Source organism: Penicillium diatomitis (assembly GCF_028827545.1).
Source record: "Penicillium diatomitis strain IBT 30728 chromosome Unknown utg000008l_segment0_segment0, whole genome shotgun sequence".
In the NCBI taxonomy this organism is placed as follows: Eukaryota; Fungi; Ascomycota; class Eurotiomycetes; order Eurotiales; family Aspergillaceae; genus Penicillium; species Penicillium diatomitis.
Window position 1 is genome coordinate 876,530 of NW_026623180.1, and position 13,302 is coordinate 889,831.

A 13,302-nucleotide genomic window follows, 5' to 3' on the forward strand; every position below is an offset into this window, starting at 1 on the left:
CGATTCGGTCGGAGGTCCGACCAAAAGAGGAAATCCATCTTACTCGGCGTCCAGTTCGGGCGGCTTTAGGATTTTGGAGGGCAAAGGGTGTGTTCAAGGATGCTGCACGAAAAATCCTACGAATGACGTATCATGATCGGTCGAATCTCGTTGAGAGCTGTCCCTAGAAATTACCTATTGAGCCCTGACACTTTGACGTTTGAGAGAACCGTGACTCTGCGAGTGGCACAGAATAATGGGTGACGGGGTCTTACGTGCGGTGAGTGCTACCACAGAACTGAAAGCCGCCATGCTCATTGTAATGCGATTGCTTGAATGCAGTTGATCGCTGTACGTTGGTCAGACGGAGAGCTTTTGCTAATTGAAATGTGCGATGGCTCCTCTAGTGCGATACTTGTCATTCGCGTAAGGTAAGTCCTATTGTCTCGCCTACACGCCGAATTGGATGTTTTACTGACACCCAAATTACAGGTTCGTTGCGACAGACGCGCTCAATGTGCCAATTGCGTGGATGCAGGCATCGAGTGCCTGCGACTTCGTCCTGAGCGGCCAAGTCGGCCTCAGAAGCCTGCCATGTGAGTGGGAATATTGAGAAAGGTCTAGGCGAACTTGTTTCTTATTCAGCATGACAGTATCTGCTCGTTAGGCGAGAGACTTTTGCGACTGGAGAAGGCAGTCACGGTACCGCACATGTAAGATCAAGGCACCTGAACCTTGTTACATATCCCGGAGGAGAGTGCACCAGAGATCTAACTTGCATAGGACTCGGAAAAGAAGTCCAACGAGTGAAAGTTGGCATGTTGACCTGAATGACTCTTCGACCAAGAAAAGGAAGTCTGAGCATAGCACCCCTGGCTCCGGAATGTCGAAGTCGCCTCCCAGGCAGAGATGTGAAATGGCTTCTGACGAGACTACTCACCACGCTGAGCAAGCTCGAGTCATCATCCAAACTGAGCTTGACGGTAATGGGGGATTCAATCGCGAGCGCCAGATGATCCTCAAATCAGCCTTGCAATTTGTGAACTCCCTAGCCCACCAAGCTAACGCAGTGCCAGAGGAGGCTTTGAGTCACGATGCACTATGTGATCAAGATACAGATAGTCCAAGATCATGCAAGCCAACGTCGGAGCTTTTACTTATGCTTCTGCGAGGTAGGCAGTACGCCTCCGCTCATGCCTTGATTCAAGCTAACCGGTTGTTCGACAGAATACAGTGGCTCTGCGGGAGCTTCAGGGAATTTGCACTGGCCTGACCATATTTCGGCTAAGAGCTTGAGGAAAATTGCCAGCAAGTTCCTCAGTGGCGATCTTGTCGGGCAGGAGTTCTACCAATACTCCGTTTGCATACACGTGAGGGCCATCCTCCACACCCTGCATATGCCCCGAGTCTATCAAGATCCGATCATCAATGAGCATTTGCTTCAACTGAAGAAAGAGTACACCGCTTCTGCGATGGAAGCGCTCCGAAATCTGAATTTCTTGAATGGCCCTAGTCTCCCTTTCATTCAGGCCTTGGTATCTGCAGTATGTATTCATGGACCACTGGGTTGCCGAAGCATAGTGTTAATATCCTTGGCCACAGACTCTCCTGATGCTTTTGTCTGGCAGGATGAGCCAGGCATGGGTGTTGAATTCCTTCGCTGCTCGCTTGATATCCGCTCTAGGTTACCACGACACCCGCAGGCAGAAATTCGACACGGATCCAGACCGGGATGAAGAGATCAAGAGCTCAGTCTTCTGGTGTTTCTTTCTAGATCGAACCCTTGGTTGCCTCCTTCATCGAAGCTTGTCTCTACCTGAGCTGAACAGCCCCGCAAGTGACCTTGTCACTGAAGATGGTTCAAATGCTCACATGCCTCTGGTTCGTGTTTTGGTGGATCTCGCACAGGTTCAAGGTGAGCTTTCGGCATGTAGCCAAATGGCCGACATTCGACAAATCGTCAATCATCATACAAGGTTGCAAGAAAACATGGCAATCATCTTCTCGAGTTTACAATCGGTAAGTCCATTGTTTGGAACCGGTCCACTGCAAACGGCTTGAATCCCGCTGATGGTAAGGAATAACAAATAGAGTCGAAATCTTGCACCCGACTTGATCAGCCGGGATTGGATTGCCGTTGAGTTTTCGTATTATGCAATTCTGGTTGAAATTCTGCGGTCGAGGCTTCGATATGCCTTTTCACCTCTATCGCACAAAGAATGCCTTTGTTATTCTCGCAAGGCGGTTAAGATCATGCAGTATATGCTCGAAGATATCACAAACGGCCCCGGTTTCATGGACCCCTTTCCGTCCTGGCTGACGTGGTAAGCTTCTACTCATACAGTGTCGCAAACCATATACTAATATGTGTCTAACTCTATCCGTTCAACTCAATATAGGACTTTACTTCTCTACCCCCTGAGTCCATTTTTCGTTCTATTTTGCAACGTCATTGGCGAAGTGAACACAGAGGACTATCAGCTCCTCCAGGATATCAATCAAAGCCTCTCGCACTTTACCTCCAGCCCTCACATAGCAGAGCTTGTCAACCTTCTGCAGACACTCCAGGGCATGTGTACGCCTTTGATTCAGAGCCGACAGAGCCTGGGCCCTGGAGCCAAAATCTCTCCTTGGTATCCTGTCACCCATGAGAATCTGTTCACAGACACAGAGGGGGGTGCTGAAGTTTCGGTGCATGGAAGTTCTTACGCCACGCCATCTTTATCCGCAGACCAGATGCTGACCACCAGCACTGGTATTCCGCCGGTGACTGACGATCTGATGTGGCATCTGTTCAACAGTCAGCCTTCCCTACAATGGGGAGACCCAGATATCATAGCTTCAGACCCAGCCATCCCCTTCTAGAGCTCTAAATATCCCGCCCAGGTTTCGGAAGACCTTTAAAACTTGCCCGGTGTGTACTCTATCCTCGCGATTCAAGCATAGAGTGATCGAAGAAAAAGACTCGGACTTCTTTCACTTTCACAGCTCCTCCATAGTGACGTATTCAAATCAATTCATGCGGAGCGGCGTAAGATACTGCTGTATGAGCCTGAGCCCGGTCGGTGAAACGTTCCATTGATGCTTCGGTACATAAACAACTGCTTTCTCTTTCGCACACCTTTCGTCCGCTCTCTTATCATCGTCTCCGACACTGAAGCCCCCCTTGGAACCATTCAACCCGGACTCTTGAATTCGACTTTGACTGATCTGCGAGATCAGGCGTCCCAAAGCCGCTGAACGGCAGCCACTTAGGTCCTCACGTTCGAGGTTGGGGCGGGGGGTCTCCGATCGTCCTTACCCACGACCTTCGCATAGTCATACATGAGTTTCGTTCGATGAGCTTCTTCCGATTGTCTCAGTTGAGTGGATCAGAAATCGAGGGGAGAAAAATCTGGCGCGTTCACGACTTGGTCCTAAAAAGTGAAATTAACTATCTGATGCTGCACCATTTGCCTAAAACGGTGCCCGAGGAGACGGCCCCTTCGGTTTTTACAATCGCCCATCGTCGGATAAGTTATAACTTACTTGGAAATTTGGAATTCCTCCAGTTGAACAGCAAAGGCTCAATTACGCACACGCATCCATCAAGCTCGAAGAGTATCGACACTGAGGGTTTCTTCCTTTACCTTGTGCAGAATCGCAACATTCGGCGAATTCAACAATGGCGGAGCAGACAAAGTACAAGCTTTCGGACCTAGACAAGAGCGGGTTCCACATGGAAGTGCCTCTCTTGCTATTCTACCAAATTTCTCCAGAGGTCAATGTGCAGGAGCTCTTATCTTCGCTGAAGGCTGGTCTGAACAATGCACTTGGCGCATTACCATTCATGACAGGAGAACTGCAATTACAGGAGAACGGCGAGCTTTGCATCATCAAAGATGAGAATAGCAAGCTTGAATTCGACATCAACCAAGTCAACTCCACCGGGCAGCCTTCGTTCTCAGACCTGGCGCGGACTTCTTTCGCTCCCGATCAGATGGGCTATGCAAAGTATCTGCCAGCGGCCGCAACAGATAGGAAGCCAGCCTGTCTTTTGAAATTGAGTCTCCTGGAAGGGGGACTCGTTCTGGGCGCGAGGATCAACCATGCGACTGGGGATTGGTTCTCTATTGACAGATTCTTGTCTCTGATATTCCAAGGGTGCAAGGCGCACCGTGAAGGTGCCGAGATGCCTACCTTCACTCCGGATCTGAATCGAGGCCCCTTCAACACGCCTCTCGACGCTGCCGAATACACTCGACAGGAATCTGTTGAGAAACTTCAATTCTTCTATGTGATGGAGAAAAGCCAATGGAAACCTCCTGCGGGTTCTCTCTCCTCATTCGAAGCCAAGATCTATCGCGTAGACGGCGCAACTCTCAAGGCTCTTAAGGGAGAGTGCTTGCCGTACTTGCGTGAAGGTGGATTTGTCTCATCCTACGATGTTCTATCAGCACTTATCTGGACATCAATTACCCGTGCCAGACTGCACCTTGATCCCACGAAGAAGGGTTGCCTGTCACGGCTTATACAGCCCATCGATGTACGATCCCGGGATCCAGGACACACGAGTTCGGAACACTATTTCGGCAATGCAGTGATTGCCACACAGGCCGGCCCTATCAATTCTGATGACTTCACATCAGAGGACGATCCTGTGCGCGGTCTCGCCCTGGCCGCAGCGACCATCCGCAAGTCAACCAAGGCAGTTGACATCTCTTTGGTCAACCACCTGACATCCCTCAGATCATCTCTCGGCCCAACGGAAATGATGGGCTCCCATGCTGACTTTACCAACATGGATGTCTTCGTCAACACATGGGCCTTGGCGAATATCGAGAGGTACGATCTAGGACATGGTGTGGCACCCGTTGCTCTTCGTATGCACACCGCGCTGCCGGGGGCTTGTGCGGTGATATTGCCGACTTTGCCACGAAGTTCCGAGAGAGCATTCGACCTACATCTTCAAGCGAGTACCAAGGAGCATGATTTCCTGAAGAATGATGTGGTTTTTTCGAAATACATTCAGTCTTTTTAGCATGAAGGTCGTAAGACGTTCTGGACAAATGACCATTTCATTCCTTTCGTCCCTTTCCTCCATAAACCATTATTTGTGCAAAGAATAAATCCTCCATTACATCAAAATGAGCTCGTAATTGATCACGGCTTCATGCCAAGGGACAAGGAAAGCCCATTCACATCCATAAACAAAGCTTGCCGCTGGCTGTCCCTCCGGCGACCCAATTTTTGCTGCGATGGAAAACAGCAACCGCAGGAACAGCAGTGATTCCGTCGCCTCCAAGCTGAGCGAGCTGGTCACCGGATTCGCTGTAAACATCAACAAAACGGTTCATATTTCCGACGCAGAATCGCTGAATACGAGACTGGGGGTTCATTTGCCATTGAGGTCGAAGGCTGGGAAGAGAAGGGTTAGCGTCATCATCCATCTGAAAAGAATTACCCAAAGAGCAAGAAGAGTGCTTGCTGGGTCTAAAACCTACATTGTCACCCAACGCCCAGTCTGGCAGTTGTGCCTCACAACCGTGTCCGGACGGAACTCATTGTCAGATAAAGTGTGGCCAGGCTTCCACGTGGATATGCCCTTGGACCCGAGATCGTAGAGCTTAATAGTATCATCGTAGGAAGTGGTGGCGATCTGACCTGCTGCGTTGAAAGCAGCATGGGACACAGAAAGGCGACTTTCATGCTCCGCAACGGGGACTGGCTCATCGACTGAGAGCTTTCGCAGATCCCACAACTTCATAGTCCGATCCAAACTTGCCGTCGCAAAGTAATGTCGTTGCGTAGGGTAGAGTGAGAAGCCTCCAATTTTCTTCTCAGACAATTGCCAATTAGTGACTGTTTTTGACGAAAGCCGGGCGCGCATATCATAGCGTCCGAAAGTACCATTCAGGGTAGTCCAATATAACGTGTTGGGATCATCCGCGGCCATGTCGACTCCGGAAAGTGCTTCGTCAATGTTTGTAGATTCAGGGCCGTATCGTTCCATGGACGTTGTCTTCTCCAGATCCAGTTCTCGGATAGAACTATCGTAGCTTGCGGAGAACAAGGATGTCGGTTTTGACGGGTGGACCATCATTGCACTGATCGTTCTGGTATGCGGCTTGAGTGTCGTCAAGACCGGGTCCGGGTCGTCATCTTCCTCCTCGTCATCTCCTGTTTCTGGCCTTTCCTGGGAGGCATCGAAGACGCCAAGATGTCCTAGTTTATCGCCAGCAAAAATCAGGGGTTTCGTTTCGGATGGATGGAAAGCCATGGCATAGATTCGTTCCGGCGTGATCTTGATCCCTATACATATTTCACGTCTTAATTATCGCAAGGCATCATGGAGCGAGTCCTGGATATTTTCTGAACTCACTTTGAGGGTCCCATTGAGTCCACAAACTCAGTCCATCCATTTCCTCACGCAAAGCTTTCAAGTCCTTGTCTGTTGTCTTTTTGATGTCATCATCGCCAAAGGTTCGCACATACGGCTCAGCGACACCCTTGTTCACGACATCCACGCCAATCAAGCTATCCCCTTCCAACTTCTGCCCAGCGATGAACATGTCATTCGCAGAGTAAGCATCGGTCCGCCGAACTTTTTTAGCTCGCTCAGCCTCTCTAGCAGCCTCGTACTGCTCTTCGGCCTTGCGCTTCACGACCTCGCTGTCAGCCGTCAAACCTCTCAGTCGTGACGATTGCCGACGAGGTAGCGGCGCTTCATCTTCTACCTTGATGCGCTTGGGTGCAGCTCTCTTTTTGGGCTTTGGCGCACCACTACCGAGAGGCTTCGGCGCATTAAAGAGACCCGCCGATTGCGCCTCCAAGCTCAGCTTCTTCAAGAGCGCATCACGTTCGGCAATATTTGCGAGACGCTGTTTCTCGAACTCGGACAGTTCAGACGATTCGGGTCCCTTGGCCATCTTTGTTGCCGTTTGTTGCTGTCGCATGCAACCTGCACGAAAGCTCGCACTGACTTCACGATGGCACTTAGGTGCTAATCGCGGATCACGCGCGGAGAATGACGCGAAGTCATGTGATCTTGATAGTAAAAGATTCCCCGGCCCATTTGATCCATAAATTCCCGGAATCCGCCAAACAGCAAAAAAAGTGTTACGCAGACGCTCAATGCAACCAGAAACGCCAGGCGAGGCAATGGCGACGCACATCTCGCGTGCATTCTACCTGTCGGCAACGACTAGCTCCCCGACCCCATTCTTGTACCAAACCCGCACCCTCGCGCCAATCTCGTTGTCCTTGCGGAGGACGTTCGCTGCTCGCGTCCGCCAATATTCCGCAGAGAACCGGGCGTCTTACGAGTATGGAAGACGAGGAGGAAGTCCTAGGTATGACGAGGAAGGATCCGCATACGAAAGCTCTCCACATCAGTCGGGGTCTGAGTCAAGGGCTAGCAGCGCCCAACCTCGGCGAAGTTATCTGCGACGCCGTTCGGCTTCAGTAACGTCCAAAGGTCGCAGCCAAGGGCGAAGTCCGTCTCTTCACTCGACAAAAAGCTCGACCACCGTCACAGGCCCTGAAAGGAAAGCTTTTGGAGAGCTCCTTGGGCAATTGGGCGTGGGCCGCGACCAGGTCGCTGACACGGGAGACTCCAAACAATCACAAAACGTTCCCCAAGAGGATCAAGAGCGAATCCAAGAACTCATGACGAAATTTGGCTCAATATTGAAGGACATTCAGTTGAAAGACAAGTCGTCTTCAAAAGCCAAAAAGGAGCAGCAACGAACATATGGTACTGAAGGTGACTTGGCCTTTTCTGACGGAGATTCTGAAAACGGTGACGTGGACGGAGAACCTTCAGATGAAGTCACCGAACCTTTCAAGCTCCGCATCAGTGACCTCGGGTACAGCGAACCCGCATCGGCAACCATGATGGAGCCCGAAATCACCATACAGGAGGCGATCGAGATCGTGGTGAAGAAGGAGTCCCAGAAGATTGAATTTGCGCTGTTCCAAGCAATTGAAGAGGGCAGAGGCGACATGGGTCTCTGGGAAGTCTGCAAGGAGCGCATTTTCTCCGTGCTACAACACCTGGATGAGAACGCCAACATCACCATGCCCGGCGCTGTTAACAAGACGAGTTCCGATGACGCAGACGTTGCCGACTCGGCGCATACTCACACCTCCTCAGGGTTATTTAGAATCCCAGCCGTTGTGCCAATTGACCAGGTCATTACCGAACTGTACCCGCGTACTCTGCTGATTGCTTTCCGTTTATTGAACACGCACTTCCCGGGTTCACCACTTATCGGTCAGTTCCGCACGACGATCAAGGACCAGGGTCGTGCCTCTGCGCTGCTAGGCTCATCTGTCGCTCTGTATGATGAGATGATCCAGTTCTATTGGTATGGTTGCAATGACCTTCCTGCCGTGGTATCCTTCTTGCATGATATGGATGTGACGGGGCTAGAGCCCAGTTCTAGAACCCGTCGATTGCTTAAGGATATTGTCCGCCAACGAAAGCGGGATCTTGATCACGGTGACCAGCCCACACATGATCAGGACTCGTTCTGGGATTTCCCTCCGAACAAGGCAGCTTACGAGGAACTTGCCGGGCCCGGCGGATGGCTCGAAAAGCTCAGATCTCGCGCGCGAGAGTCTCATGAACAGCGCAGACTTCGATCTGGCTAGCGCAAAGGTGGCTTCCTGGCAGATTGCTGGGGTCCGTTTTTGAATTTTTGTAAATAGCGCTTCTACGAGACATGACAGCAGCAAAAGTGAAGATGATCTGATCAAGAAAGAGCTATTTCCCGCCATTCACAGTCAAAAGTACCCAAGCATCAGTGCATGTGTACTAATATAAAAGGGTTGATGACTTTAACCACAAGACTGGCTACCAAGTATAAAATATGGATATTTGAACGAGGTCAAACTTTCTCTATTCCTACTGTTGATGAATACCCCAAAACCGCTCCGCATTGAACGTATACTGGTTATCCTTCTTCCACATATCATCATACGCCGTGAACAGCACGAGATCCCCCTCGCGATGAGCGAAACTCCGCCGAATACTCTCAATCGCACTGCGCTGATTCTCCGGCGACGGCACAGCAACACCGTTCGGATTCCCACCATGCGGCCAGCCGGACTCTGTGATCATGGTCCGCTTGCCCCCAGCTGCGGCAGACACGGCATGCGCTTGCTCGAGAACATACGGACCTGCAGTTGACGCGTGCTGGTTCGCGTCGAAGAAGGCGTGGCAATTCGCCGCGCAGTAGTCAGACGCTTTGCAGAGCTCAGGGTGTTTCAGAAGGACTGAGAATGTGTCTACCGTGACGATGGGGCCCTGGTATCCGTCCTTGCGAAGGATAGTCCGGGCTTGATTCAGCGCCCCGATCACGTCCGCGGGAGATGCCATCCCGCTATTGACCAGCTCGTTGCCGATGGAAATGGTGTGGAAAACGGACCAGTCTCGACGGCCGTCGGGGAGAGTGGCTGCATTTCGATATTCTTGGAGGGTTTTTGGGAGATCGGCTAGGTCGTAGACTCCGGCAAAGACTTGTTTCTTGCGTTGTCGTACAGAGCGGGCAACTTTGACGGTTTGATCGCAGTCGGTTCCGTAGATTCGGACGAACGGGTAGTCTCCTAGTCTGTCGAGATCCCTATTGACTTCTTCTTGGGACTTGCACGATCGGTCTGCGTGGTATGGCGAGTACGAAATACCGAATTGATGGCTGGGGTTCATGGGCTGGTTGGGACCGGGATGTTGAGCAGGACTAGGGTGTTGAGCAGGTCCGAGGTGTTGAGCGGGAGGTCGACCGGGCTTATTTAACAATCTTGATCCAAAGAGAGGGTCGTCTAGCAGGAGATCAGGACTTCCGAAACACGCTGTTGGCGTGGATTGTGGTGATGATGATGATGCAGGCCAGCCGTCCTGTGGTTGGGAACTAGGCAGAAATACCGCTGGAGATTCCACTGAGGGGACCTATGAGACAATGAGTGAGCTTTCGAGTCCTTCTGCAAGCCTCACGTATTAGTGACTAGATAGTAGATTCTGACCTGTCCCTGTGAGACTGCTGGATGACTGGCGTCACCAATACCAGGAAGGCTCAGGTCACCAGTATCCAAGGAGATGCCGTATGATGAATCGATGCAGGGCACGCTAGGTTCTCCTTGATGATAGTCAGTCATAACGCAGGTGAAGCGGCAACCGAGTAGGAGGGCTCCATTTCTCACCATTATCTTGCGCAAACACTACATCACACACAAGGCGCAAGGCCAAGAGCGCCCTGATTATCTGCTTCATTGGAAGCCTTCAACCGTCGGACGGACTTGACTCAGTTCTCCACGCTGAAGCCTAGGTATAGTCACTTGAATCGGCACCCTGAAGCCTGTACACGACGTCCGCGATCCATCCAGCACGCGCAAAAAAATGAAAGAAAAAGGTCGATCTCAAGGTCGGAGTCGGCAAGCAATGCATGATGGCCGCCAGCCACTTAAGAGAAAATGGAACAATGGGGAAGACCCATGCACGAAGAGGTCAACGAAGGGTTGACCAGGACAGGCCCAGTCATTGTGGACTAGCAAGGGGAAAGAGTTCAAGAGTCTCGAATTCATGCCATTGTACTGGCCCCTTGAGTTGAGTAAGCCAGATGGTGCGAAGCCGCGATCTGGGCCTACCATTGCTCAATCAAATTCCTAGAGAGTATCCGGCGATGGGACGAGTAGGGCTCGCGATCGAGTGAGACTTGAAGCAAAAGCTGGTCTGGAATGTGCCCAGACTAACAAGTCGCCGTGTTTGTGGAATGCTGGGCTGGATTGTGATTTGGGAGGATGGGGGCCAGGGGTCAGGACGGGGCTGGAAATTGGATTCCTTGTTGACTTTGGCGACATGTTTGGGCGTTTCGTACCAAAAATCCCAACCTCTTTCGTTCCATGGTCTCACAGAATAATGTAGATTGGGAAGATCTCTTGCTCGACACAGGTCTTGTTGTCACTTGATATGCAAGACACGAGGCTCCACGACTGAGACATCATCAAGGAAGAGCCATCACATCAAAGGCCGGCGTGAAAACTGATCTCGAACGGACGGGCAGGGGTGAGCATCGTCGAGGAGACAGGCAGATGGGCGCAACACCGACGAGTTCGTTTCATAAGACTAATATTAAACAATCTAGGTAATGAATTATGCCAAAAGTACAGCATCGGGGTCAGGATCCCGAGTGACCAAAGATCGGAAGAAGAGAAATCCAGGGCTGGGGCCATACGAGTATCAACGGCCATAATTAATAATGAACAAGTCGAAGACAAGAGAGAAGACAAGACATGAAACGCTGGGTGTCAATCAATCGCCAACGGACACGTAGTAAATGTACATGTGAAAGATGCCGGAGGTCATTGAAGCATGAGTAGTCATTCAGATAGGAAAGAGTCAAGGCGAAACGACATGAGCATATCCGTGGACATTTCACTTTCTCTTGCTCATGACTTTTGTGATGGCGTGCCGGATGGTAGTCCCGGCTTTCTCGATTTCCTTTTTGGTGAGACCGATCGTGACACAGACCTTGAGTGCAGGAGAAACAATTTGTCTTGGCTGGAAGTTATCATCAAGAGCCTTCAGACGGCTGATCATGACTCCATTGGCAAGACACTAAACAAGAAGTCAGGAGTTAGCGGGCTTGATCGAGCATGAGGCGAACAACAGGTGATGGATTCCGAGTACGAACCTCGTCGACAATATCCTGCAGGAGATACTGTTGATCGTCAAAAGATAGCTTTTTGGACGCCACGACTTCTGGTTTCAGGACAAGAATAAGAATGGGATTCTCCGGGGCGCTGGAGCAATACACCCAATCACTTCGAGGGTCCAGTTGAGCGCGCATGGCTTTGGTATGCTCCCTGAGTTGACTGATGACTTCCGGGCTGTTTTGTAGGAGATTGATTGTGGCACTGGCAGTGGTTGAAAGGAGGGCAGGGAGGGCGGCAGAGAAAGTATAAGCTGAAGCTGAGATACGCTGGTGATGAACAATCTCCTCGGAGCCGGCGCAGAAACCTCCTCCGCCAACAAGAGGTCCCGCGAGTGAACCAACAATCATGTCAACCTGCGCGGGATCGACGTTTTGGTGCTCGGTAAGACCACGTCCGGTGCGTCCCAGAACACCAAAGGACCATGTCTCGTCCAGAATTAGACGGAATTTATACTTCAATCTCAATTCGACCTAGATAGGAAGGCGCCGATTAGCAATGAACGCAGAAACAAGCCAGGTATTACTGTATTTCGGTGACATACAACTTTAGGTAGATCCACCATATCACCATAGGATTCAAAGAGAGCCTCGGTGATGATGAATCGACGGGTCAGCGGCTTGCGGGCTTGTTCTTTAGTGACCTTGGCGAGGACGCGCTCAAGATCCTCCATGTCATTGTGGTCGTACCATCGTACAGTACTGCGTGAGATCTGAATACCTTTGCGAATGGCAAAGCTGACACCCCTGTCCGCGACAATGATATCTCCTCGTTTTGAAAATGCAGGAATGACACTGGAAATGGTGGAGAAGGCTTGTGAGTACATAATGCAAGCCGGTGTACCCAAGAAGGATGCGATGTCGGCTTCGGTCTTCATGTGTACGTCCTGGGTGCCGTAGAAACCACGAGGTCCGCAAGGGCCAACCCCATAATTTCGAAGGGTCTGGATAGCTTGCTCTTTGAGTGACTCATTGGTGTTGAAGTTGTAGAAGTTGAAAGAGCAAAGGTTGTTCACAGTACGTCCGTTGGAGAGCTTCGACTTGGGACCTACGGGACTAGAACGAGACATCAACATTAGCATGACACATTCAGCATCCTCACAGATTCGGCCGGGGAGACGCTCACCCAACAATCACAGTGCGCTTTTCAACTTCCATTTCCTCCAACGCAGAGGGCTTGGCCACAAGCGGCTCCGGAGTCCATTCGTCGACAAGATCGTCGATCTCATCTTCGGTCAACGGGACCACGCCAGGCTTTGTTGAGTATTTTGGAGCTAATAGATACCGCACAGCAAACAGGAACAAGAACAATTCCACCGCTGACCGAATCGGATCATCTTGGTAACTAGACTTGACGTATCGCAGAATAATTGCGGAGCCGGGAACACGGTGAAATAGATTCGCGAGTCCGTGGAGGAACTCCGACAGGAGACGATGTGTCTCCTGGATATCCATCTCATGCGAGGTGCAGCTTTTTCAGCGCGTTTCCGACAATGAAATTTTCAGGAAGGTCGACCAGGCTGGGTAATCGCGAGCAACAGTGCGACTTAATTGAAAAGGTACGTCGCGTGGAATGTATGACCGGGGCGCCGCGGAGGCCAAAGGTTAGCCCCTTGGAGTCACGTGATCCACTTTC

The 13,302-nt window shown here is 51.0% G+C and overlaps 6 protein-coding genes across 6 annotated transcripts; 3 read left to right on the plus strand and 3 right to left on the minus strand.

Annotated features, from left to right (window-relative positions):
• Positions 1-235: 235 nt before the first annotated feature.
• N7539_006332 (Zn(II)2Cys6 transcription factor) lies at positions 236-2,844 on the plus strand (the record flags this gene model as incomplete). Its single annotated transcript, XM_056935934.1, has 9 exons — positions 236-298; positions 387-410; positions 472-575; positions 633-692; positions 763-1,151; positions 1,207-1,523; positions 1,582-1,998; positions 2,071-2,303; positions 2,379-2,844. 9 exons carry the CDS (start codon positions 236-238, stop codon positions 2,842-2,844), a joined length of 2,073 nt encoding a protein of 690 aa, XP_056788858.1.
• Positions 2,845-3,643: 799 nt separating this feature from the next.
• On the plus strand, positions 3,644-4,999 carry N7539_006333 (transferase; the record flags this gene model as incomplete). The annotated part of the gene is made up of 1 exon (XM_056935935.1): positions 3,644-4,999. One exon carries the CDS (start codon positions 3,644-3,646, stop codon positions 4,997-4,999), a length of 1,356 nt encoding a protein of 451 aa, XP_056788859.1.
• A 157-nt stretch (positions 5,000-5,156) lies between these two features.
• N7539_006334 (WD domain protein) lies at positions 5,157-6,887 on the minus strand (the record flags this gene model as incomplete). The annotated part of the gene is made up of 3 exons (XM_056935936.1): positions 5,157-5,376; positions 5,463-6,270; positions 6,341-6,887. The coding sequence occupies 3 exons, from the start codon at positions 6,885-6,887 to the stop codon at positions 5,157-5,159; spliced, it is 1,575 nt and encodes a 524-aa protein (XP_056788860.1).
• Positions 6,888-7,119: 232 nt separating this feature from the next.
• Positions 7,120-8,613, plus strand: N7539_006335 (uncharacterized protein; the record flags this gene model as incomplete). The annotated part of the gene is made up of 1 exon (XM_056935937.1): positions 7,120-8,613. The coding sequence occupies one exon, from the start codon at positions 7,120-7,122 to the stop codon at positions 8,611-8,613; it is 1,494 nt and encodes a 497-aa protein (XP_056788861.1).
• A 253-nt stretch (positions 8,614-8,866) lies between these two features.
• On the minus strand, positions 8,867-10,228 carry scw4 (putative cell wall glucanase (Scw4); the record flags this gene model as incomplete). Its single annotated transcript, XM_056935938.1, has 3 exons — positions 8,867-9,907; positions 9,982-10,094; positions 10,159-10,228. The coding sequence occupies 3 exons, from the start codon at positions 10,226-10,228 to the stop codon at positions 8,867-8,869; spliced, it is 1,224 nt and encodes a 407-aa protein (XP_056788862.1).
• Positions 10,229-11,389: 1,161 nt separating this feature from the next.
• lcbA (serine C-palmitoyltransferase subunit lcbA) lies at positions 11,390-13,121 on the minus strand (the record flags this gene model as incomplete). The annotated part of the gene is made up of 4 exons (XM_056935939.1): positions 11,390-11,572; positions 11,649-12,140; positions 12,212-12,722; positions 12,793-13,121. 4 exons carry the CDS (start codon positions 13,119-13,121, stop codon positions 11,390-11,392), a joined length of 1,515 nt encoding a protein of 504 aa, XP_056788863.1.
• Between the last annotated feature and the right edge of the window lie 181 nt (positions 13,122-13,302).